Genomic DNA, 27,679 nt, shown 5'->3' with positions numbered 1-27,679 from the left:
CTGCACTTCCTAATGAGATAGATTGTTGCAATGCATAGCTCTTTTCACACAGTTACTCTATCGCTTTGCATTAGAAATATTATTTTCTTGGGTTGGCTAACTGGTTTCTGATGGGTGGAGTCAGGGTAGAGCATGTCTGTTTAATCTGTGGAATTGCAAAGGTTTCTAACCACTTTTATTGGTTTAAGGTTTGTTGTGTTGGCCACTGTATGATATGCATAATGGTAAGAACAGTATTTAGGGCAATAGTTTTGCTGTGGGAGGTTTCAACCTCTCTTTTGTGTTTTGGCTTGTCATCTGGAGAAACATTGAGCTCTCACTGGGGAAAATAGAAAAGAAGGAAAAAATCCACCCTGTGATCAGAGCATAAGCGAACAAAGCTACAGCTCCTATCCAGCCTCCATATTTTTGAAGTGGGCTCTAATGAGGCTGCTGTGGTGGCACATACATAGGGACAAATCTGGGTGTGAGCTCTACCCTCCTTTGTGCCACTGCTCCTTAGAATCATAGAAGTGTAGGACTGGAAGGGACCTCAGTAGGTCGTCCAGTCCAGTCCCCTACACTCATGGCAGGACTACATAGTAACTAAACCATGCCTGACAGGTGTTTGGCTAATCTGCTCTTGAAAACCTCCAGTGATGGAGATTCCACAAACTCCCTAAGCAATTTGTTCCAGTGCTTATCTATCCTGACAGTTAGGAATTTTTTCCTAATGTCCAACCTAAACCTCCCTTGCTGCAAATTAAGCCCATTGCTTCTAGTCCTATCCTCGGAGGTTAAGAGCAACAATTTTTCACCCTCCTCCTTGTAAAAACCTTTTATGTACTTGAAAACTATCATTTGCCCCCCTCAGTCTTCTCCTCTCCAGACTAAACAAACTCAATTATTTCAATCTTTCCTCATAGGTCCTATTTTCCAGACATTTAATAAAGTTTGTTGTTCTTCTCTGGACTTTCTGCAATTTTTCCACATATTTCCTGAAAAGTGGCACCCAGAAATGGACACAATATTTCAGTTGAGGCCTTATCAGCACAGAGTAGAGTGGAAGAATTACTTCTTATGTGTTGCTTACAACACTCCTGCTAATACATCCCAGAATGATGTTCGCTTTTTTTTTTTTTTTGCAGCAGTGTTACACTGTTGACTCATATTTAGCTTGTGATCCACTATGACCCCAAATCCCTTTCCGCAGTATGTCTTCCTAGGTAGTTATTTCCCATTTTGTATGTGTGCAGTAGATTGTTTCTTCCTAAGTAGAATGCTTCACATTTGTCCTTACTGAATTTCATTCTATTTACTTCAGGCCATTTCTCCAGATCATTTTGAATTTTAATCCTACCCTCCAAAGCACTTGCAACCCTTCTCAGCTTTATAAGTATACTCTCTATGCCATTATTCTAAATGATTGATGATGATATTGAACAGAACCAGACCCAGGACTGATCTCTGCAGGACCCCACTAGATATGCCTTTCCAGCTTGACCCTGAACCATTGATAACTACTCTCTGGGAACGGTTTTCCAAGCAGATATGCATTCATCTTATGGTAGCTCCATCTAGGTTACATTTCCCTAGTTTGTTGATGAGGAGGTCATGCAAGACAGTATCAAAAGCCTTATTAAAGTCAAGATATACCACATCTACCCTTTCCCCCATCCACAAGGCTTGTTACCTTGACAAAGAAAGCTATTAGGTTGGTTTAACATGATTTGTTCTTGACAAATCCATGTTGACCACTACTTATCATTTTCTAGGTGTTTGCAAATTGATTGCTTGATTATTAGCTCCATTATCTTTGTGGGTAACAAAGTTAAACTGAGTAGTATGTAATTCCCCAGGTTGTCCTTATCCCCCTTTTTATAGATTGGCACTATATTTGCCCTCTTCCTGTCCTCTGGAATCTCTCCTGTCTTCCAGGAGTGTTTTAAGATAATGACTAATGGCTCAAATATCTCCCCAGTCAGCTTGTTGAGTATTCTAGGATGCATTTTATCAGGCCCTGGTGACAAAGATATCTAACTTGTCAAATCTTTAATTTGTTCTTTCCCTATTTTAGCCTCAGATCCTACCTCATTTTCACTGTGTCAGACACGGATTGCTACTAAATTTTTTGGTATAACAAAAAAATGCATTTAGCAGTTCCACCATTTCAACATTTTCTGTTATTGTCTTTCCCCCTTCATTGAGTAATGGGCTGACCCTGGGCTTGGTCTTCCTCTTGCTTCTAATGTATTTGTAAAATGTTTTCTTGTTACCTTTTCTGCCTCTAGTTAGTTTAATCTTTCCTTGGCCTTTCTAATTTTGCCCCTACATGCTTGTGTTGCATGTATGCTTAGCAACAAAACTGGCTTAAACAACTAGCTGGAGATCTGGAGTAGGGGAATCCCTGCAGTCATACGACTGGCAGAGCTCTTCTGCTCTTGGCTCCTCCCAGCATAGGGGCGTTCCAGGAGCTGAGGTCAGAGAGCTGTACTCCAGCACCCCTGAGATTGTAGAATGGCTCAAGAGGAAGAGGGGCGGTCCTATTTTAACTGGGGCAAGTTTCAGAGCCGTGAGGCACCATTGACTTAACTGGAGCTGATCTGCATCTCCTGAGAATCTAGTTTAGTGGGGGGAAGCTCACACAATTAATTGGTTTGCACAGAAAAATAAGCTGTCATTTCCCAGCAATACAAGTTAGTAGATAATTTTGGTTGAACTCTCCATTTATGTCTGCTTAATACCATGTTTCATTAGATAAATTCTAGTTCCAATCCTCCAGCCTCCAAACGGGCAAAATTCCCATTGACGTCAATGGGAACTTTGCCTGAACACAGACCATGGGAATGGGTCTTCTGTAGTACCTCATTAGAGATGGTCGAAATAAATCATAAATTTATTTATACATTTAAAATCAGGCAAGATAAATGTTATGTAATCTGCTTCTTTTATTCTTCCTATGACATGCCAATAGTGGAGTGGTAGGCCTCACAGCTTATGCTCTTTTGCTGGGAATAATAAGTCAAGAAAAATCCAGCTAGAAATAAAACATCAGCTCCACATTACTTTGGAGACATGTATTCCTTTAATTATTTCCTTTTCCTCTGGTTTAGAATTCACCCTGGAGAATGCAAACTGCCTTCCATCTGCTTTAACTTTGTTAAAATAAGTCATAAGTAGCAACTTTAAGAAAATGCCTCACTTGAAAAAAAAAATTGTTCCCAAACCTATCTTACTTATTCAAACATTTTATCTGAATATAGACATACTGTATCTTTGTTCTCTCCCTTCTTGCTCCTTGGAAGGTTTTGTTACCAAACTGTCAGCAATGCAATGAGTTACAGCTATTTTCTCAGGACTGTAATCCTTTTCTCCTGTGTAATAATAACACATGTTTTACAAGCAAATTTTCATGCCCTATTCAGTGGAGGAAATTCACAGAAGTTTTGCTACTAAATGTATGCAAGGCTGGCCAGATATGAGTAATGAATTGTAAAAAGGCTATGCAAGCAACCACATGGAAGTTCAAACAAGCTTGAATCAACGGAGTCCACATTTATTATACTTATGAACGTAAATTTATGATGCGTGAAGTAACAGTTTTCTGCAGCACATTAACTCTGCATGTGAGAATGTAATCACAAAATCAAAATTGAAGTGACTTAACTTTATTTGGCCAACTGCGCGGTTACTGGTTTGGACAGTAGTTCCTAATAGGAAATACCATAAGAGATCAGACCAGTGGGCCACATAGTCCAGTATCCTGTCTCTTGCCAGAGGCCAGAGGAAGGTGCTTCAGAGAAAGCTGTAGCAAACCCCAGTGTAGACAGTTATGGAATAAACTCTCTATAGGAGAGAATTTTTTCCTACCCACCATAAATCAGTAATTTAGGTAATCCCCTTAAGTATGAGGGTTTATCCCTTAATTTTTGTATCCTCTTAAGTACCTGCAGGGATTGTGTGTGTGTGTGTATACACACACACTTACTTTTATAATGTCTAACCCTTTTTTTAATCCTGCTGAATTCTTGCCCTCAATTTCTTGCCAGTGAGTTCCCCTTCTTGAGCATACACTGTTTAAAAGTGTGTTGGCTTACTTTGTTGAATGCTGACTAACACAATCCTGTTAATAGCCTTCCATTCAGTATAACAGAACAGACTTAAGTATCTGTTTAAAATTGTTTCAGGAGCAAGTGTCAGCAATTCTGGTCACAAATAACATGACATCAGAGGCCAAAATCCAGGGCTTAATTTGTGCCATAGCTGATTCCCGGCGCCTCTGGGCCAGGCAGGTCAGAGCCCCGTGGCCTCTGGGCTTGCCGCATCAGTTATGAAATTAAAAAATGGCTTGAGTCCTAGCACCTCTTTAAGCATTGCCAAAAATGAATGGAAAGGGACAGTCTGATATTCTGTTGGTTATGTTCCATAAGAAGAAAAATCCTAGCTCATGCTAGGCTGAAAAGGGTCAGGAGTTGTCAGCAACTTTCAATTATATTCGAGTTTAGCAGGCAACAAGATCTAGTTCATAAGTGTGTACAGCATTGTTCAGCTTTGAGCCTCTCAGAGTTTTCTCCTGAGCTCACGCTGCAGCCAGATCCAAAATACAAATCTGAAGGTTTGATTAGGAAAGCAAGACGTCCATAATAATTTTTCTGGATCCCTAACTTAATCATCTCTTTGGAATGGTCATTGAAAAGGAGGGATTTCCAGATGTTTCTGACAAAGGTTAGGGCTGGGTAAAACTGGGGAGTTTCTCTTCAGAAGGACTCATGCAAATACTGAGCTTGGTTCTAGCTTTGTGTGTCTGTCCCATAGACCTGTTCCAAATCCACTGAAGGCAATGAAAAGACTCCCGTTGACTTCAGTGGGTTTTGGATCAGGCCCCATATTGAATAATTTATCCAGTGAATCTTGCTGTCTTCTGCCACTGGAAGAGCCATAAGCAAATTACCTCAGGTTTATTAGCTATTCAGAAGCATTCAAGAAATATTTTAGCAAATTGTTTATAACCCCATGAACTGATGGTTAACAGTTCTCTGAGAGTATTGTATATTTTCTATTTTAACATGTTAGACATTTTGAGACAGTCAAATAAGTCAAAGTCCCATGCTATTGATTCTTTTCTCTGATTGGATGAGTGTGAAAGCCTTTCTGGTACAAATACTTGTGTGCAAATTTAAAATCACGTTCCCACAAATACTCTCATGTACAGCTGGGATATTTGTTTCCCACAAGAATTCACATCAGTAAAATTTGTTTGAGGCCTACTCATAGAAAGGGGAACACAAATGAAATGTGAGTACAAAGCAAACGAGATCATTTAAATGTGCTTGCATATTCTTAGGAAATTGTCATACTTGGCCAGCTCTATTTGAGGGGTTCATAAACCTTAGCAAACCTGATCTGAATTTAGATTTTATAGCAAAACCTGAAACTAGGGGACTTAGTAACATCTATGCTAGTTTAAGTTTCCAGAGGGGCTCCAAGCAATGGTATATTGCAGAGTCAACATCAATAGATTACACCTGTCCTGCATGCAATACACTCATTTTCCATTAACTTCTAGGAGCAATTCAAAGTGTTACTTTTCATGAATAAAGCCGTGTGGTTTGGTGAGAGTATCCAGCTATCTGAGCAACTGCCTCTTGCCCTATAAAGGATGATAAGAGCTGAAGTCAGCTCCTGTTGAGTTTCCCTAGATTTGAAATCTTGACAACCTGAGGCAGAGCCTCTCTATGTGGACTTTCCACAGCTTAGTATTATAGTAAACTTTAGCCATGAAAGGAGGATTTGTGTGTTCATGTCCTTATCATGCAGCAGTCAAGGGCACTTGGACCCTGCTCCTGCAATGAGCTCCATACTGCCAAACGCTTGTACTTGCATGCTGCCCCATTGAAATCAGAGTGTCTCCATGCAAGCATAGGTGCAAGTATTTAGTGAGCTCATTGCAGAATTGGGACTTTGGTTAACAGACCTGCATGGTAAGAGTTTACAAAACTGTTAGTCAAGGAATACTCCATTGGCAACCACAAATGATACATACTTCAGAGGACATGAATTTTCTTGAAATGCCCTTGTTGCTTTGCTTCTTACTTAGGCTAACATGTCTCACTTTGTGTTTCTGCTATTCATTAGAGCATCCAAGGGGTTAAACCAAAGTGTTCTATTTTTATTTGCAAACCTCAAGAGAGTTGGTGCAAAAATCAGCTTTAACAAGCAGCTGCTTCAAAGTGCAGTGTAAACTTTAATGTGCCTAAGCCTTGTACACATAACAAGGGAGGCCAGTATTAATAATTAAATGGCAACATTAAGTAGAGCAAAGACTTCAGTGGGTTGGGATTAATATTCTCTCTCTGTGAAGAGTTAAATCCCAAAGCGGCCATTTATCAGCTCAGGATTAACATTCATCAAAATCTAATACCATTTCTTTTAGATCAACCAGCAGTCCATAATATACCAGCCAGAGCCACTGATAAATTGCCTGTCTCTTTGTATGTACTTTGTAGTATACACTGTACATTACACATTTAAGGAAACCAGCACCAATAATTATTTAAAATTATGACCACAACTTGATGGATACACGTATGTGATTCTTCCAATTGCAGGAATGAGCACAATGAACACATTTCAAATTGCATTATAAATGTAATTAGCAGAGAGCAGTAATTTTAGTTTCTGTAGTTTACACACAGCAGTCACTCTCATCCTGCAGCCTTGGGCCACCTCAGCTCAATCAGCACACATGTGCAGCCCATGTGACATCCTGAGGGCCATACAAGTAGTACATCTATTGCGTGGATGTGGCCCACATAACACACACAGAGCTTCATATGTGGCCCACAATGGTAAATAGGTTGAGAACCACTGACATACAGTATATAGTGTAAGTCCCTCTAGCATCTTCTGACCAGGATGGCTGTCTAAACTTAAAAATTAAAGTGATAATTAGTCTAGATCAGAGTAGGTACTAGATCTCAGAACTCTTGGTTTAGGTTCTGTCTCTCTATAGGCGTTTCTATTGCTCTGTGATCCTGGGAAAGTAAATTAAGCCCAAATTTTCAAAAGTGGCCTCTAATTTTAAGTGCCACAAATTTTGGGAGGCTAACTTGATAAATCTTTAATGTCTGAATTTTGGAGGAACTGGGCACTTGCAACTCCAATAGACATCTCTATAGGTGCCTATACCATAACCCACATACCCTAAAATTACTTGTCCTCAGAAGATTTAGATGTCAAAAGTTTTCTCCTGTAAGATTTAAGATAAAAAAAAAAAAAAAAAAAAAACATTGAGGCTTTTGACAACAAATGCATTTGTCAAAAACATCACTACATCAGTTAATATCCAGAAGTTTATATGTTCTAACATAAGGGCAAGAAACATACTTCTGTTTTTAATACAAGCGTGTCAAAATGAATGACTGTCAGATTGTATGATGTATTTGCCAAAATATCAATACATCAACAAATCCCTCTGAGGGCAGATATACTTTGCCATTGAAACCTGCCTTTCTGTATATTGTGTATGTGCATGTGTATGTGAAATTCCTTCTATTGGTCCAACACAAATGTAAACCAATACCTCTTTCAACTAAAAAATTGAGGATGGCTGTAGCTGGTTTTGCTCAGAGACTGGCAGGCCATGGCTCAACAGTCCTTCCACCCCCAAAGTCCTGAGATGAATTTGCCTGGTGGTCAGCGGGTCTAGTGGTCAAGCTGTGTGTGATCTTCATTGCCCAGTGCTCCAGGGTTCTCCTGGTCGGATGGAAGAGGGGGGTGTGAAGTTAGGGGGACCTGGGCCCTACCTCTCCTTCCTGTTACAGACCAGGGCCCAAAGGGGAGAGGTGTGGAATGTCTCAGTCACCTCTTCCTGGTGCACCTTATCAGCATCCCCTGGGCTGTTCCCTACTTCCCCCTCTCTATCTGCAGTTTGGTGTGTGGCTGCTGCCCTCTCCTGCTCCAGCAGGGAGTTCCCAATCAGTGTCAGCAGCTCAGCTGGTCAAATAAGCATTCCCCAGATCTCTTCCCCATGTTCATTTAGTCTCTCTCAGCAGGGAGTGGGGGAGGGAAAAGGCTCAGGCCTTTACCCTCCGAATTGAGATCTTACCCACAGTCCAGACCCTTCTCCTGTAGATTGTTCTGTTCCCAGGGCTGTAAACTGGCTTCCTCCCTTCAGCCATTCTCTCCCCCTGCTTCAGAGGCCCCTTCTGACCAGCTCATCTATTTGGAACATGTTCCACAGCTGTTGAAGGGTGGGGCCCTTTTGGCCCAGTACAGCTCCTTCACTCCCTTAGTCTCTGTGTGGGGTCTGTAAACTGCATCACAATGGCAAAACAAGCCTTTTAATTGAACTTGGAATTATCATTGGACATGGACTGGAACCACAGCCTCTATTTTAATATACTCAAGTCCACCTGCTTGTGCAATAATCTCTGATACTTGCAATGTACAGTGCTGTGAATCTCTCAGTAAGAATTAGTCACACAAATAAGCTACTGAGGAGTTTCTCCATAGGATTTGGTTGTACAAAGGGCAATACCATTCTGAAAGCTATTGTTTTTGTTTTTTTCCCAGGCTATGGCTTAAAAATATTTAAATGGACAATTTAAATGGACAACTTTCTATTGAGTTAGGTTTCCTTGTTATGCTTTAATACTTCAATGGTTCTAAAAGAACACTTTTCAAAATAGCTCACAAAGGGGATATGATGGGCTCAGGTCAGAGATGACCTAACTATTATATTGCACTTTTCATCCATTGATCTCAAAGCACTTCACAACAGCGATAATATCACTATCCCTTTACAGATGGGGAAAATGACACACAGGGAGCAGCAACTTGTTCAGGGTTACCCCATAGCAGAGCTAGGAATAGAATACACATCTCTTGAGTCCCAGTCCAGTGTTCTATCTCTAAGGCTACCCTGCCTCTTCAGTTTAATGAAAGCTCTGATTGTAAATGCAGGACCTTATCTTGGCTCCTTGGTATCCAGAATCAATCAGAGAGGACCTTGATGTATTATGGAGGCAGAACAGAAGGCAAGGGTGTAATAAATAGCTCACTACTGATGGCCAGTTGTCTTCTGGTTTCAGTTGAGATGAACTGCCTCACATGGGTGGAAATTCAAGGATTCAGGTGAGGGAGGGGAAACAGTAGTCCATCCAGGAGGAAATAGGGGAGTGAAATCTGTCCAGGAAGAGCAGGCTGAAGGGAGCAGGGCAGGTAGGAGGAGTCTGCCCGTGGGGAGAACTGCTTTCCAGACACAAAGAGCCAAACACGTACTGCTTCCAAAATAACAATAAAAGGGCAAACATAAAATCTCCCTGAGAGAGACAGCAAAGTCCCTGACAGTAATATCCTCTAGTCTGAAACCCCACACAGCCCTGCCTCTCCCACCTCCACAGATAGGCAGGAAGACTCTTCGGGCCTGGTTATATGGTAGTTTACAGCCCTGACAATGCAAAGGGCCTCAAAGGTGGTGCAGTTGTAATTCATGGCCACTTTAAGTCCCCTTTGCATTGCCAGAGTCATGTAAAGTAGCCTTCATGTAAATTACAAGAATTAGGCCTTTTGCATTTACACCCACCCTTGACAAGAAACTGGATTAGATGCACCACTACAGCAATTCTTGTTTTCCTATCTCTCTGGAGGTTCCTCAGCATTGTTTCAATGCTGTTCCAGCTGAATGCCACCGGCCCTGTGTTCTGGGGTCAGGCTGCAATATTACAAAGCCTAAAAGTCGTACTAAACGATTTATCAACACTTCTTGTGTCTTGCTCAGCCTAATGTAATGAGTCCCTTATCTACTTTCTAATTGTTCTTCTCTCCCCCCAACCCCACCCCACAGGTAAAAATAATATGGTAATGTTTTTCCGCACTTCCGTTTTTCATCTTTCATCACTTTTTCTTAATATTTTGTTTACTGATTTTCCTTACGATCACTGATTATTTTACTACATCTTCTGACTTTCGCCTTCCTTTGCTGTCTTTCTCTGTGGCTGTCACTAACCTGACAATTTCCTTGTTTTGTTAATGGAGTTAGAGAACTTTATTATAAAACGGAAGTAGTACCTCTGTCAGCAAGTTTCACTCTCCATCCTCCATTGGGTACTTTTAGATTTAGATCTGCTTAAAGAGGTTGGTGGCAAAAAAGCAAAAACAAATAAATAGGTTGATTCCATTAATACTGTGTTTTGACAGGTTTCTGGACTAGTTGTGAATCAACTAAGGATTTGAGAAGAGAGACAGGTGACGACAGGTCTGACTTGAAAATAAATATTCCAGTTTATGTCCACTCAAGCTGATGATATTTTAAATAGGTCTGTAGGGCTTATGTTACCTCAGAACACATTAAATGACAGGCTTAAAAGCACTTCTTCACAATGTTGGAGGAGATATGGAATTGTTCTTCAGTTGGTGGAGAAGGTGGTCCCAGTCTAGGAATGGACTCTGGTCATTTTGCATTACTCTGCCAATGCCAAGTGGCCCTCCACCCAGATGCTTCGACCCTGGAGAATCTCATGTGTTAGGGAATCCTCAAAGCTGTTGTGAAGCCACCGTCCTCATCCCTGCAGCTGGTACAGGGATAATGGTTAGGGGGACTCCCTCAGTCCAGCTGGTCCCCAGCTGCCTTAACATTAAATTGCTGAGGTTTAAGAAACAAACAAACAAAAACTTCCCCCATGTTATGATTCTTTTTCCAGATGAAAGGAACAGATCTCTTGGAATCAAGCTTCCAGTGCAACTACTTACAAACCCACATTTGAAATTGATCTTTTGGCAAATGTTCCTAACAGTGAGATCATTTGTGAGATCTTTCATGGAAAACGATCACCACTGAAGCATACTCATTTAAAAATTCAAAAGAATATTTGGGGGAAATGAATGTTCAGTGAGTTCAACAAGGCATGCAGAATCAGGTTTAACTTTTCTGAATATTAAGATTTGAGGTGGGTTCCATTCACATTTTGAGAAAAGGTTTAAATGAGACTTTGTGGGTTTATTCTAAAGAAGCCCAACCTATTTATGTCCATAAATTTGGTTGAAGAATTTTTTTTTGTTAAGCATCATAAGGAGTCTATCTGTATATTTTTGTTAATGTTTCTGCAGGTCTTAGCACTCATTGTTCTTAAAATATAAACTAAAGCTCACCTTTTAATTTCTAAAAAAGAGAAGACTCTTCAATGGGCATCACATACACACTGATCCATGTACTTTCATTCCTTACTTGTTATTGGCCCTACGATGTAATAAAAACAGAGCAGCTACTTACTGTGGCATGATACTTTTAAACGCATTTTTCATCCAATTAAGACTGAAATTGAAGATCCAGCCAAAAGATTATGGCAACTCATCTTTATTAGATGTGATGAGCTAGCAAAGCAAAACAGTTATATTATTTAACCTCCCATTTCCTGATGCTGTGGTGACCCAGATTTCTAGTTGACATTGGCCTAAGTAAAATCTAGAACTGGTCAAAAATGAGGGAAGAGTATTGGTGAATATACCATATACCATATTCACATACATATGAAAATTGACATTTTTTCATCATTTTCAAAATCTGAAATATTTCAAACAGCTGTACTGCTGGAGAATAAGGGGGTGTCCACACATTCATTTTATTTTCTGTGGTTTAATCAAAATAGAAAAAATATTAACTTTTTTGTCCATTGAAATATGCAAAATGTTGACCAGCTCTATTAAAAACTATATCAAGCATATGCCCATATGCTCAGGGTTTAGCTGATCGCCATATTTGGGGTCGTGAAGGAATTTTCCTCCAGGGCACATTGGAAGCGGCCCTGGTGGATTTTCGCCTTCCTCTGTAGCATGGGGCACGGGTCACTTGCTGGAGGATTCTCTGCACCTTGAAGTCTGTAAACCACGATTTAAGGACTTCGATAGCTCAGACATAGGTGAGAGGTTTATCGCAGGAGTGGGTGGGTGAGATTCTGTGGCCTGCGTTGTGCAGGAGGTCAGACTAGATGATCATAATGGTCCCTTCTGACCTTAGTATCTATGAATCTAAGCAGAGAAGCCACTGATATATTGTCATTAAGCTTTCATGTCTACTTGCAGCCCACAGGATGAGAAGTGACCTGATGGTTTTTTTGTTTTGTTTTTGTCTCTCTTCCCCTCTTATGTCTAGACGAGGTGTACTGCATCTGCATGAAAGCAGTGGAATCCATGACCTTGGCTCGCCCCGATGGCAGCTCTCTCTATGCCTCTTGGTGGTAGTAATAATTCTTTTCTTTAGTCTGTGGAAAGGAGTGAAGACTTCAGGAAAGGTAGAGCTAATATTGCTCTTGTATCTCAATATTGTTCTTTGTCCTTTTTAGAAAGTGACTTTGGGGGGGGGGGGGGGGGAGGGGAATAGGGCCTGTAAATCATTGTACCCAAGAGTGTCACTAGGACCAAAGCTTTAGATCTCTGTCTATCTGTTCTACAAAGTGGAGTGGACATTTCAAATACAGCTCCTGTTTTATCTGAGTCAACAATTACATCATCTTTGCTCCAGTGGTGTCCAGCATTGCAAAATTCTGTTAGCTTTTTAACTTTAAGTTCAGTATTAGAGGCTTGATATAAAGCCCATTAAAGTCAATGGGTGAGTCTTCCCTTTGACTTCTGTTGGAGTTGGATAAAGGTTAAAGATTGTCTCTTGTTCTCTGCAAAACTTGCTTAAAGCTTTCATTGTATTGTTTAAGGGCCCTTGCTTTTATTAAATAAACATGCGTTCTAACTTAAACACTTTATCACTTCCAAAGGTTTCGGCAACTATTCTTTGAAGTACCTCAAGAGCTGAAATAAAACCACCTGGATATTTACTGACACATCATTTGGATATTTTAGAATTAAGACATTAGACCTTGATGCAACTTTATTAACTTGCTGAAAAGGAGTTTTTAGCTTCCAAACCTCAGAATATTTTTGATTTTGATAAATTAGCTACCACCTCAACAGTTTTAATCAGTTAATGTTCACATACCGTGGTTTAATTTCAATCATGTGGTCGAATGCCCAGCCTTTCATTAGTCTTTCAATGCACAGCCTTTCTTTATTTGGCTTTTCAATTACAACAGTATAATTGTACAAACAGTTCAATTATAACCCTCCATTTATGCCATATATTTTCCGTAAATGTCAGCATTTCCTCATTTTCATGTTGATATTTTACTTAGTTGATTAGAAAAAATGGAACATTTCTTGGCAATGTATGGTGAATGAATCAATCTCAATCAGAAGTCCTAGCCATGGAAGACATCTGAGAATTCTTGCTGTCTGAGTTGCTTTGTATATTTCTATGGTTTTTACAGCAAATATCTGCTCATGTCTACTTATGCTTCTGGAAATAATTCATACTGAACTTGCTCAGAAGTTTAATACAACCATTAATAATACAGTCATTCCACTGCTGACATATAATCTCACTTGCCTAACCCATCTCATACTTTAACATACTATCTATCTTTACTTGTGGCAATTTTCCTAGTCTGTGTGACTGGTAACTAACAGTTCTTTTTTGCTAGGACAGTGCCCCTTATGATAAACAATCAAGACATCCTCCAGAGAACAGATGCAACAAAGGGACAACTGGATTCTCCAACATGTTTATAAAACTTCCAGTTTGTGTAACAGTAGGTTATTTAACATTTGGTGTCTGTTTGTCCCCTGCAGGTTGTGTGGATAACAGCCACTTTGCCTTACGTTGTATTATTTGTATTGTTAATCCATGGAATCACATTGCCTGGTGCATACAATGGAATAAATGCTTACCTTCACATAGATTTCAGAAGGTTAAAAGAAGCTACGGTAAGTTCTCTCTTCCATCTTCGCTTCCTATAATGAAATAATAGCCCTCGCAGACCCTCCTATCTATTGTCCGAGTTAATAGAAATGGAAGCTGTTATTAAATTGTTAGTGTTAGTTTCTCAAATGATGTATTTATGTTTGTTGGCACATGAACGTTCCTCTAGTTTCTCTACTGTGCAGAGTTTCTGACTCTCTGATAGTGAGGAAAGCATCAGGGAGCCGTATCAGGATGAATCTGCACAATTCTGGGCACTGGTACTAGTAGAATAGCCTAGGGGCTGCTTCATCTTATTCCTCCTTCCTGTCCCTAAGAAACTGTACATGTTTTGACCACAAACCTTACCTATGATGACGCACTTCCTGTGTGGCCACGGGGTACTGCAAAGGCAGGCTGCATCAGCTCTGTGCCAGCGGAGAGCTCCTGCATGCTGGGGAAATAGTTGGTAAGATCTGGTTATTTTCTGGCCCTTTATGTTCAGCAGTTGCTAGTAGAGAATAATGAGCAGAGCGGATTGACATTTTTCCATTGAAAACTAATGACTACAGAAAATAGCTTTTAATTGAAAATGAAGATTTTCTTGGGGAAAAAATCATTTTGGATTATGTTTCCCAGTTTGAATAGGCACTTGAAATTTTGGTTGAGTATCTGATTTGAGGTTTGGTAATGAATACCTGACTTGTCAGGGCCATTCCAGTGCAAGCCATTTTATTGTACTTTATAATGACTGAGACTTTCAGTAGTAAGGAATTAGAAACTTAAAGTACATATGTCGATAGCTTTGCCTGACATTGTAAGTCAGCCAAAGCAAATGTGGCCACATACTTTCAGTTTGTAGCCAATATAGCCCTATAGGCCTTAGCGCCCTGAGAACATTCAACCTACTGTATATTAGAATAACTTCTGCCCTCAGCCTATTGTATTAAAAAGATCTGCAAGTCAACTCACTCAAATTCGTTATGAAATTACCAGCCTTTCCAAAGCCCCAGAGGGAAGTAATTTAGTGATCACAAACAGATTTTATCCCAGGGCTGGGGTTTTTTTATTTGTTTGTTTTTACTTAGGGAGAAAAAAGAACGAGTCCTTAAGCAATGGCATCCCCTTGGTACAGACCAGCTTGAAAATGTTAAGTGCTTTTCAAATAGATACAAAATAGAAAACTGGAAAAACGCAAGAAGAAACAAACTGTCATGAAAACACCTAAAGAGAGGCCCATCAGAGTTAGAAAAACTAAACAAAGTTAATACGAAGCTTGAGTACCAAAATCCAGGACTACTTCATGTGTTGTAATCAAAACAGTCCCTTCCCTCCCTTTTTATTTTATTTTTTTTGGTAATGTTAATTTTATCCGCTGTATGCAACAGCCAATGTTCAGGTCTCCTCATTGACAGTAGGTTGCAGTATAGCACAGCACATCTTCAAATCTGAACCCACTCACTTTGGGGTGCTTCAAATCCAGATCAAATATTACAGCTTGAGTCATGTCTGTCACCAAAGCAATGTCACTCCCATCATACCAGAAATGTGTAATATACAGTGACGGGGGTGTGTCTGTGTAGCTCAATACAGGGGAAGGGACATGAGTTATTTCATTTTCCTTAGTATTTTAAGTGATGTTTGGAAAACAATAAATATTCAGGGCCAGATCCTCAGCTGGAAGTAAATGGGGCTATGCTGACTTCACACCAGCTCAGGATCTGGTCCTCAAATTGTGTTCTGCATTTGTAGAATATATTTGTGTATTGCTCTTTTGGGCTTTAAGTTTACACAGCTGCTACCTGGCTAGCCACAAAGATATTTGTTTGACACCAAGTTTTCCAGATTACTTATATAAAAGAGAGAGAGAGAGAGAGACCGACAGAGAATGCCTGCAGGATGATGAAAGATGGAAGACCACTTACAAGAAAGAGGAAAGCCAAGTTGCCTGTTGAGTTATTCTTTCTGCAACCCCCTATCGAGGAAGCTGGGGCCCCTGCTGGCTCTATTGACGTGTTTGTGTGCTTAATCCTTGTTATTGGGCCTTTGGGAGATTTGACAGCTGCCTGAGTACCAGTTCAGTGTGTTTCGTCAAGAGCCTTTGATTTATGAATATTTTTTCCCCAGTGAAGAACAGCAGCAAATAAAAGTCACAGATAAATTGCATTGTTCTACAATCTGCTCTGCTCTAGGATCAAAAGTCCTAATGTAAAAGGCATAAGGTCCCCTCATGCCAAGAGTTTATAGGGCTCACTGCTGCAAGGTGTTCAGCAACTCATGAGAGGCTTCCATTGCCAGTAAAACAAGCACTGTGCCAGATCAGACCCATTAAGAATACAGATAGAAATGTTGTTTTGAAGAGATCTGAAGGGAACAGGGCCTACATACATTCCTTGCTGACAAGTCCAGCAGCACAAAGCTTGATACTGTTGGCTCCACGGCACAAAAATCAAGTGATTAATTTAAAAATCTTTGTAAATGGCAGCAGTACTTCTGTTCCACAAAAGGAACAGCAGTGAGTGATTAATAAAACCAGAGTCATCAGGAATTCTAGGCCAGGAAGGAGGTATTTGCTCCTTTGGACATCATAAGAAGTTTCCTGAAAATTACATCATGTCTGGGGATTCACTTAGTATTTCCCCTTCCTCTCTGTATTGTGCAGTAATATTGGAAGTCCATACATGGAAGAAGAAGTGTAGGAACAAAAGTTATAGTAATATAAACAGGAAGGAAGCTTGGAGTGAAAGACTGGCTACAACCTCCCAGAATTTTTTGTAATGGTACATACAAATTCAAATACTATAGGATACAGTTAAACTGGATCACGGCGTGAGTCAGAAGTAACTCTATTGAAATTAGTAGAATAACATCAGCGTAAATTGTAGAAGAGCCCAGCCCCATTGTCTCTGTGTTGCATCCTGTTTGTTATTACAAGGAATATTTTGCATGGAACCTTGACTTTTTAATGACTTCTGTCTTCTGCTGCTTACTCCTTATCTCGATCTGCACAGCAGCTAATTGGGTTAACACAGAGGATTATTTCAATCCAAGGTTCAGATTTAGCAAGGCACAGAAGCACGTGCTTAACTCTAAGCCCATGCTTAAATCCATCCCTATACAGCACGTGCTAAAGTCATCTTAAAGCCAGTGAGACTTAAGTGCTTTTGAATTGGGCCAAAAATACAAAACTAGCATAAGCAGCTACAAATCCAGTGGCAGGACACAAAGTGGCAAAGAGCCAGTGACCTATCAAAAAGCAATACAAGTACCTTGTACTTTGTACCTTGAATGTCAGTATGGCATTCCCAAGTATAGTTTATTTTAAAAAATTCCTTGTGTTGAGACTTTGCGCAACTTTTCCAACAAGTGGGATGTGGAGTGTTAGCAGCACCAGCAGCTGATAGCAATACATCCTAGAGTTCTTTTGGTCAACACACACCCACAGGTGTTTTAGCCTCGGGCTATATTTGGCAGATTTGGCTAAATCCAAACATTCTGAGTCTGTGAGGTGCTGAGGACTCTCAGCTCCCCTTAGCTTCAGAACCTCTTGGGATCAAGCCGTGAGCTTTTGACTTCTCAATGTGATACTTGAGGGAAGAGACATTTGAAAACCTTCATAAAACAGTTCATCTGACCTCCTCTGCCTGTATTTTCAGGATCCTAGTTTAAAATCCAGGCATTGGCTCTGGAATGGGCTCTATACAGTCTGAGCAGATGAAGTGGTGGAACTTAATGACTATCATAGCAATAGTTCTTGGCCCTTTAAATGAGTGAGACTTGAGAAGGAATATCTCTTAGACGTCCTATTCAAAGCATGTCAATCAGACTTCGACCTCTGATGGAAGAAAGCATCATATAAACTGTAATAACGGTCCCATGCAATAAACTCTCCTGTGGGAAAGGAAAACATTCCATAACTCCTAACCCGTTGACTATTTTTATTTCTGACTGTGCAATCCAAATTAACCCAGCGCTAGTGGGAAGTGTATTGCCACAACGCAGCAAAAAAATCAATTAATCGTTTCTGTACCCTGTGGAAGTTCACTAAGCTACCAGCACTCCTATAATACCACTCTGCACACACTTAGGTTTTGCTATTGCTTTAGAGTTTGCCTCTCTGTTGAAATAGTCCAGTCCCAATAGTCCAGTCCCATGCCTTGGTTCTTGACGGGCTGGGAAATATTTATGGTTCTGTAGTCATGGAGTATGATGAGATATTATTTCAATAGATATCCAAAGCTAGTTCTAACCATACAGTTCTGTCATGTCACTCAACTTTTCTCTTTTAAACTAAGCTAACACCTCTAATAATTTTCATCTCTTTATGCAGGTATGGATTGACGCAGCCACTCAGATATTTTACTCTTTAGGAGCTGGGTTTGGAGTTTTAATTGCATTTGCTAGTTATAATAAGTTTGACAACAACTGTTATAGGTAAGAGAGTCTATTTCTCATTACTACTTGATAATGACAATTGACTTTAAAAAGCTCTGATTTCAGACTCACTTTACTTGCACTCTGATACCAAGGTTCCAATAAAATATCTGAGAAATTTGGAATGTAATCTAATTTTTTATGTATTTATTTCTTGATATGTATTTCACAATTCAAGAACTCTATTTTCATGTTAGCTTTGGAGTTTTTTTACTTCTGATTATATATATAATGGTATCCTATATAATATACCTATAATATAATAAAATATATCTGTTTTATATAATAGTACGTTATACAGGTAACAGGTATGTTCTATTATTTATTGTTATTTATTTAGCCAGTGGAACTGATAATTACAACCTAATATGCACTAGTGTACTTCATTCACTTAATTGTGATTTTATTATTGACTGGCATTCTGATTTGGACATGAGAACCAACCCAAAACGTGACCCAAACACACCCAAAGTACTTCTTTGCTGAAAGTTCAGCAGTAAGAACCTGCAAAGTTATTGGCTCTCCTGTGCAACAGTATAGGATTAATTTTAGAAAGCTGTGTAAACTGCAATTATATTTGTCTTTCACAAGTAGCACTAGAGACAAGAGAGAATATTCAATGAAATCTGATTGGTCCACAACCCCAGAGAAGCAGGAGGATGTTTCCTCGTTTGTTCAAGTTTAACAGAAACGAGGAGTTTAGAGTCAAATCCTAAAGGGATTTTATGTTTCCAGATTACCTATTTGTGATTTTTTTTTCAGTAGGCCTTGATTCAGCAAAACACATAGTTCAAGTTCAACATGTACATACGTGCTTTGCTGAATCAGGGCCATTGTGCATAGGGGTCCCAACCAGGGCTGGAGGTCCCATTGTGGGAGGCACTGTACAGAGAAATAGTAAGAGACAGACACTGTTACTTTACATTTTAATGTCAATCATTTGAATGTGTGTTTTAGTTGTTCTGTGTGTGTCTACTATGCTGCTTTATCAAAAAGACCTAAAGAAAGGAACTAGCTGAAAAACTTTGAATTTTGAAGGGTTTTTTTACCGATCAAAGGGATACTTTTTTTGTACAAATTTTAATTAAAGTGTTTCCCCAAGGTCTCCATTATTGTGGCTAGTTTGGCTTTAAAGGACTCACATTCTGGGGCATTTCATTTGCCTAGTGTTTGTGGGTCAGCATTTGTAGGCCAGGCTGACTAGTCTCTTTGAAATGCCCAACCTAAGAGAAGTGCAAGAAGCACAAAGAATGACAAGTAAACTCTAAAATGTCTTTCGGGTTTAATAATGCATTGCTTGTAAATCCAGTTTAGAATTTTATTCAAAAATATGGATTTTAATCCAGAATATTTGTAATGCAAAAAGACAACAAAAATGGAGTTCCTGTAAGATAGCCTCACCAGAGGAATAAACTGGAGTGCCTGAACATACCCATAATAGAAAGCATCAGAGAACATCGCTGCATGTTAGATAGTCCTGGGCTGGGTGCTAACAGTTACCTACAGTAGCTCCTTTTGAAAACATCTGTGAGTAAAAGCTAGGAAGCAAAGGGTGGTGACTGTAGAAACAGCCCTGAGTGGTGCATAAGCTGCACCATCCCAGAAGTATTTGAGACAGACCTCTCAATCACAGTGCCACGCCACTCCCCCCTGCTCTAGGCGTGTAGTAGCATGAAGCCCATGAAGGGGTATAAGGGCGCCCTTATTCCCTGCCTGGGCCAGTAGCCTAGTCACGGGTCTCACCAAAAGGACTTGCACAGACACACTGTGACACTTGAATGGTAAGCCTAGTTTAGCAATATATCGTTTTCCTAAAATTTGCTGGAATATAGTAGTACTGTATATATTACCATAAAGAGGAAAATGGGCACCTACCATGCCTTTAACAAACACGCCTATAGCAGTCCATAAAAAGCACAAAAGACTATAGAGATTTTAGTTTGCTGGAATGGTCTGTTAAATTTGTTCAATTCTCTGAACACAGGGTTTGATCCAAAGTCCTTTGAAGTCCACGGAGAGATTCCAATTGATTTCAGTGAGCTTTGGACCAAGCCCACTGTAACTTTAGATTCACAAGTGGGTTTTCATGTTAGGTGACATTAATGTGGGTAATGCTGTAGTAAAAATGACACCTCTAATAATAGCTATTCTCCAAAGTGGCAATCATTGCATTCTACAATTAGGTTAACATTAATCTTACAGATTTCTAGGAAGCCTGGCTTTAAGATGTTTCCTACATAATTGTTTTATTCTGTACCCTGAGTAAATTTGCCATGAAATACACTCTGGAACTTAAAATAAATGCCTTGAGGCAATACCTCAAATTACATTAAACTGTGCTGAGCTTATTACACTTGTCTTATGTAGTTTACCAGAATCACTCTGGCTGTATTGTAGAGCGATCTGCAGTGTTTCTAAAATATTATGTTTTATCTTTAATCCTATAAACCAGCTTCCATTCAAAGACAATTGACACTTAAATGAATCCATTCTTTGGTAAAATACTGTGGAGTATGTCAGTGACATCTTTATTACATTGGCAACGCTTTACTGAAGTGGAACAAAACACATTTAAATTAGCATTGTATTTCCAAATAAAGGGCATGATTCACCACTATATTGCTCCAGTTGTTTTACGCCAGTGGAACTCCATTGAAATCAATAGTTACGCAGGTGTAAAACTGGGGCAACACAGTGGCAAATCAGAGCCAGAGAGTCTGAAGTGCTGAAGCATTGCAACACAACATTTTGTCAACTTCTATATTTTGCACGTAAATCTGTCAGCTTAAAAATGGGGTAAAGTATGTGGTTGATGATGCAAATGGAAAAAGCTACTTACATGTGAATGTTCTGGAATTGAGGGAAATGGTAATGATGACCTTGGCCATAATATTTCACAGATATTCAGAGGTGAAGGTAAGCCGGTCCGGTCCGGCATACTGGTAAGAGCCGATACACAGCCAACCATACTGGCAGGGGGCAGGTTCCCCAGGCCGAAAAATTAAAAGGGCCCGGGGCTTTCGGCTGCCACTACCACAGCCAGAGTCCCGGGCCCTTTAAATCACCACCAGAGCCCCGGGATAGTGGTAGTGGCCAGGAGCCCTCAGGCTCCGGCGGTGATTTAAAGGGCCCGGGGATTTAAAGGCCCCACCCCTTCCACCCAAGGCCCTGCCCCTTCCGCCCGAGTGACCCCCAACCCCCTGCACACATACACACACCTTGCTCAAGACCCCGGCCCTGTGTACCGGTAAGTCTCTTAAGTTACTTTCACCCCTGCAGATACTTGGCAAATTTTCTCCTGAAGGAGTCCAAAGAAAATTTTACAAGTATATAGGCCTGAGTTAGTCCTTCCTCTTATGTACACACTGCTCTACAGAAATACAGTCAAATCTGGGTGCAGGGAGGTAATTAAATGTGACAGATGTGGAAACTCTGGCTAAGGCAAACTCTATCATTAACAAAAGCACTATGGTGTATGACTGGTGTCTACACACTGGAGACAGGACCTCAATTTTAAAGGTCTTCTCCAACAGCAGACTGTATGGAACTCATTATATCTACTTGTAAAACAGATCTATTTTGACAACCCTGTTGTGGTTCATTTGATTTTAACTAGGGGCCTGTGAAGCCTGGGTATTGCATACTTAAGGCTGAAAGTACTGAACAATCCTCTGTGGAATGGAGTTCATGACATGACTAAGCCAATTAATCATATTACTTACATTTTGCATAAGGCTTGTCTTTATGCCACTTGTCAGGATCATGAACAGGATGTGGGTGGTTGGGCCTAACAGTCGGAGTCATAGGGGTTGCCTGGTCTGGGGCTTAGCACGGAGTCAAGAATCAATGCCAAAGGACAACCATGGGTGTAGACGGGAGCAAAGCTGAGGGTCAGACACAGGGATCAGAAGACGGATGCCAGAGCCAATGGGCTAGCTGGAGACACGGTCAGGGAGCTGAGCTGGGGGTCAGAGCCAAAGGCGTCAAGGATGGGGAAGGCTAGGAACTGAAGTGGGCACAAGAGGAGGCTGGGCATGGGCAGGCATAGGCTGGATGGGAGAAAGAAAAGGCACAGGAAGCAGGGTTCAGCACAGCTGCAGTGTGCAATGCGGTGAGCAGCCGGCAAGCTCTGGCCACTACTGGGTCAAGGTGGAAGTACAGTCAATGAGGCAGAGCAGTTCCTGCTAGGGTCAGCTATGCCCAGTGTGTTGCTAGGAGACTGATCCTGCTGCAGCTGGCTCCCCGATGCCACTAAACATCAAACATTCATAGTTCTGGGGAATTATCACACTGAGGTGGAACTTTCTCCTGTGCTCTGGGGGAATGTATTACCATAAGTTTACATGGAAGAGCTGGCTAAACTTTAAAAAAAAAAATGTATGAAGGACAGATTTGCTAGAGAAAATTTGAACAGAGCAGTTTACAGCGAACAGCCCGTGAGGTATATTTGCAGGTGTCATTATGAAGATGACAGCCTTGCAAAAGACAATGAGGTTTATAAAATCTTGCTGTTACTGATCTTTAACAATGGGGAGGAAAGGGGGAAACATTCTCAGCCTCTGACTCATTAAATACCTAACAAATTATGATCACTTTCTTTGCATTAATGTACGCACCACAAATAAATGCTAGAGCTAGTGCAAAATGGAGGGTGGGGAGGAGCAATCTCCTCTTTTTGTAAACATTTGGAATTTCAACAAAAAATGTTCAATTAAAAGTTGAAGTTCAGAACCAGGTGACCAGTTGTAATACGTGTATTAGGATGGGGCTGACATTCCAAATTAATGTTGACAACTGTGGCCAGATTTAATTTTGACATAAATGCACATAACACTGGAATGCGTTACCTAGGGAGGTGGTGAAATCTCCTTCCTTAGAAGTTTTTAAGGTTGGGCTTGACAAAGCCCTGGCTGGGATGATTTAGTTGGTGTTGGTTCTGCTTTGAGCAGGGGGTTGGACTAGATGACCTCCTGAGGTCCCTTCCAACCCTGATATTCTATGTTTCTGTGATAACTCCCAGGGCTGAATCTGGATTTTCCTTTGTGGGTCCTGTCATTGATCTAAAACAATAGCAGATTAATAACAAAGTTATCAGCATTTTTGTCAGATTCATGACTAAACTGATGGTTACCTCTTTATATTATACAATGATGATGGTTGGGTCAGATTCCAATCTCATTGATGTTCATGGGAGTTTTGCTATTGATTTCAATGGGAGCCGGATGAGGTCTTTCCATGCACCTTATCTGAAATGCCTGCTTAACTGGAAGGATTGATGAACAGATTCTATGCAATACCTTGAAAATGGCATCAAAGTTCACTAAAATGCATACCTGATGTTGTCTGAAAACATTCACAATTGTTTATAGGTATCGATTGGTATTTGCTAGTATTCATTTCCCCGTGTAACCTTTTGTTCACTTCTGGTTACTTCCCTGTTCCATTATTGTTGCCAGCTAAGACCATCTTACAATTTATTATAGTTTTTTTTAAATTTTTGAACACAGATTAATTTCAAAACAATTTAGGAAATAACAGTGAGTCTTTCGCAGCACAATGTGCTCGTATGAGCCTTTGATCATCAGGATGATTACTTAATTGGCATGTTTCTCTTTTCCACCAGAATTTTATTGCCATAATAACACAATTCCTACCTACTTCCTAAAGTGCTTTTCACTAGATCGTTCTTCTCTCTCTCTCTCTCTCATATTAGGGATGCTTTGCTGACTAGCACAATCAACTGTGTCACAAGCTTCATCTCAGGATTTGCCATTTTCTCCATACTGGGCTACATGGCTCATGAGCACAAAGTAAAAATTGAAGATGTAGCCACTGAAGGTAGGAAGTTCATTTTACTCCAGATTTACTGAAAAATTAACCACCTGCTCCAGTGCTGCCCTGCAAATTTGTTTATGTTCATTTCAAATTAAACAAGACAAAGAAGCCCACCTACAAGGGACTCAGCTGTGGCCCTGATTCAGCAAGCCACTTAGGGTACGTCTACACTGCAATTGGGAGCATGCTTCCCACTGTGAATTGGCAGACACCCTAGCTTTGCTTGAACTAACACTCCCAAAATAGCCGTGTAGCTGGATCGAGCACAGGTGGTGGTTTGGGCTAGCTGCCCAAGAACGTACTCTGGGGGCTGGGCGGGTTTGTACTCAGGCCGGTAGCCTGAGCTCCTGCCTGTGCTATCCCCGGCTACACCACTGGTTTTGATGCAGTAGCTGGGACAGAGCTCTCATGTGTCTGCCTGCTCATGCCATGGCACATGCCAACTCTGGGTACATGAGCTGTGACCTGAATGGGGCCACTCAAGCGCTCCAAGGCAGGCACAGGTGTAAGCATGTTGTTGAATTGTAGTCGCTGCAAGGCGTTGAGTGGTCCAAGCTCCAGGGAGTTGAGGGTGCTTGGCCCCTGGCTGGAAGCACGCAACACGTTAAAGGGGCAGGTCTGTACTGAACACATACATAATCTACTGAGACTACTGGCTAGTTCCATAGGTTCCTGCCTCAACAACGTTCAAATATGGCCCTCTCCTACACAGAGCCAAGGAATGGAAATAAATAGGTAAGAATATCAGGTTCATGGTTACGATTTGAGGCCTAGATCCACAAAGAGACTTAGGCTTCTAAATTCCAGGTGTAGACACTCCTGTGATCCGTATAACCAACCCCTAAATTCGCTCCATGCCTGAACTTTGACTGTAAAAGTTCCCTTGGTGCCTAAGTTTCTGCCTCTGGGTATTAGCACTGCTGACCCAGTCAGGTGTCCAGGTACCTGCCTGATACCTAAGCCTCAGTGCAACCCTCAAACCAGATAAAGATAGGCATTTCCCTGCCAGCTCACCTGCAGGGCCCGATCTAGAACATAAGAATGGCCCTACTGGGTCAGACGAAGGGTCCATCTAGCCCTGTATCCTGTCTTCTGACAGTGGCCAGTGCCAGGTGCCTCAGAGGGAATGAACAGAGCAGGTAATCATTCAGTGATCCATCCCCCTGTCACTCATTCCCAGCTTCTAGCAAACAGAGGCTAGGGACCCCCAACTCCACATAAAATGTTGTGGAGTGAGTGGGAAGTGGTGGCCTTCCTTATAACATTTAGCCAAGGGTTAAGGTATTCACCTGGGATATGGGAGACCCTGATTCAATTCCTCCCTATTCTTCATCAGGGCAAGGGATTTGAAGGCGTTTGAGAGGTTCTTGACCTCTCAGGTGAGTGCTGTAGTCACTGCACTCTGGGATATTCCGATGTGTCTCTCAGTCTCTCTTGTTGAAAAAATTCCACTTTGCATTAAAAAAATTAATTGGGCCAGATAGATTGTGAGACTGACTCTGTAGTTGCAACACCTAAGTACCTTTGTGCATCTGGGCCTGAGAATGGCTTCAAAAATCTAACTGGCTTCAAGACTGAGCTTGATAAATTTATGGAGGAGATGGTATGATGAGCCTGCCTACAATGGCATGTAGTCTGTCTGCAACTGCTAGCAGCAAAAATCTCCAACAGCTAGTGATAGGACAATAGATGGAGAGGGCTCTGAGTTATTAGAGAATTCTTTCCCAGGTGTCTGGCTGGTAGGTCCTGGACACATGCTCAAGATCTAACTGATCACCATATTTGAGATCGAGAAGAAATTTTCCCCTGGAACAGATTGGCAGAGACTCTGGGGGGTTTTCACCTTCCTCTGCAGGATGGGATATGGGTCACTTGCAGGTTTAAACTAGTATAAATTGTGGATTCTCTGTAACTTGAAATCTTTAAACCATGATGTGAGGACTTCATTGACTCAGCCAGAGTCTGAGTTGTTCAGATACTATGGTGAGGGACACCAATATAAGAATCTAGGTAGGTCAAATCTTATTTTCATGAACCTTTTATAGCTTTAAAAATTTAACAAAAGCCTCCATGCAGAAATGAGTTTTTCTTTCCTCTTGCTTTTCAGGAGCTGGATTAGTTTTCATCCTTTATCCAGAAGCCATTTCAACCCTTTCAGGATCAACATTTTGGGCAGTGGTGTTCTTCATAATGCTTCTCACACTGGGCATTGACAGTTCTGTGCGTATCTTCCATGCCTGTCATTTTTCTTTTAATAACATTCTCTGGTAATAAGTACGGAGGCACCAGTCTGATTCCACTAGGTTTCAGAAGCCACATGCTGTGCTCTCAATGTATCTGTTTTCATAGGTAAGGCCAATTACCTATGAATTGGCCTTACCTAAGTAGCATTGCACTCAGCAGTTTATTTAATCATAGATTCATAGTGTGCAAAAGTCTTGTGAAGGGCCATCTAGTTTATGAACCAGCAAACACAGTTTGCTGGTTTCCATGATTCTGGGTTGGGTTCAAAGTTATTACACTTTAAGCACACTGCATCACTGACTCGAATGAGAATTTTACCATTCATTTCTACAGCAGCATACTCAGAGCCTAAAAATGAACTTGGAAAAAGCATGGGAACAAGATGCTAAATTGCCTGCCTATGGTTCTGTACTATTTTGTATTAGAGATTTGTATTTGTTATTTCCCACGACATCCTAAGTGATACTCATGACACAAAGGCTGAGGATAGAATCTAATTATATCTTTGATTTCCTATAATATGGAACTGTATGTAAGATAGTTTCCTTATAACAATAGTCTCATTGTGATCATTTTTTAAAAATCAATTTCATTTACACTATTATTTTGTGTTTGTTAGGTGTCTTGGCAAAAGGCAACAATGTCATCTGTATGTTGACAGATAATAGATATTTAGGAATGGTAAAAAATGAGCACTAAGATGGGCTGCCTCATTTTACAGTTAAATTCAGTTAGATTTAGGACTGAACTTCATTCAACATGAAGGGGGAGTATTTGTGCTTTCTACAAAGTGAAAGTATATTGTCCTGGGATAAAAAAAGATAAGAGAAACTTCAACCCTAGATGAAATATTCTAAGTACCCTAACAGCACTTCTACCACCGTATTCTTGCCAAAGAGGAATCAAGACTTCCTTTTCTACTTAACATAAAAGTTAATTTTCTTCTGGGAAAAGTAAATAGCATCTTTAAAGAACAGAACTGTGAACAGTCTAGTCATGTTCATGAGGAAATTTTTACTATTCCAAAATAAGAATTGCCAAGAAGAAAGTTCACTCATTTTCAGAAATAGAAAGGGAAGGAAAAACAGAGACAAGAGAGGGAACAAAGCTGGGGGTGCGGGGGCGGGGAGAAGAGATCACACAAAGGAGCTTTGATAGTCATCTGCAAGTATTTGAAGGACATATTCTAGAAGGGGTCAGAGCTGTGAAGTTCAGCTCCAGCTGTGAACTCTTCCCAGCTCTTTGAATTCTGGATTTCACTTCAGGCTTGCTAGTGATTAGATCAAGTTGTAAAATTGAGACTCTGGAACCTTATTCTAAAAACTTGAGGCAAAGTCAGATCTGGGGTTCCAGTCTGGACCTATTTGTACCATAAACAAACATGAAGGAAGGAGAAGAGTA

The 27,679-nt window shown here is 40.6% G+C and overlaps 1 protein-coding gene across 4 annotated transcripts in view; it reads left to right on the top strand.

Annotated features, from left to right (window-relative positions):
• SLC6A2 (solute carrier family 6 member 2) overlaps positions 1-27,679 on the top strand; it is a 105,602-nt gene that overhangs the window by 35,382 nt on the left and 42,541 nt on the right. For all 4 annotated transcript variants that reach the window (XM_048816517.2, XM_075118348.1, XM_048816513.2 and 1 more), the window contains 5 exons: positions 12,131-12,269; positions 13,657-13,791; positions 18,096-18,199; positions 23,913-24,037; positions 26,142-26,254. In XM_048816517.2, coding sequence (XP_048672474.1) covers positions 12,131-12,269; positions 13,657-13,791; positions 18,096-18,199; positions 23,913-24,037; positions 26,142-26,254 — 616 coding nt within the window. The remainder of the gene's footprint in view (positions 1-12,130; positions 12,270-13,656; positions 13,792-18,095; positions 18,200-23,912; positions 24,038-26,141; positions 26,255-27,679) is intronic.

Source organism: Caretta caretta, chromosome 12, assembly GCF_965140235.1.
Source record: "Caretta caretta isolate rCarCar2 chromosome 12, rCarCar1.hap1, whole genome shotgun sequence".
Classification (NCBI taxonomy): domain Eukaryota; kingdom Metazoa; phylum Chordata; order Testudines; family Cheloniidae; genus Caretta; species Caretta caretta.
This window is presented reverse-complemented; position numbering and strand designations above follow the sequence as displayed.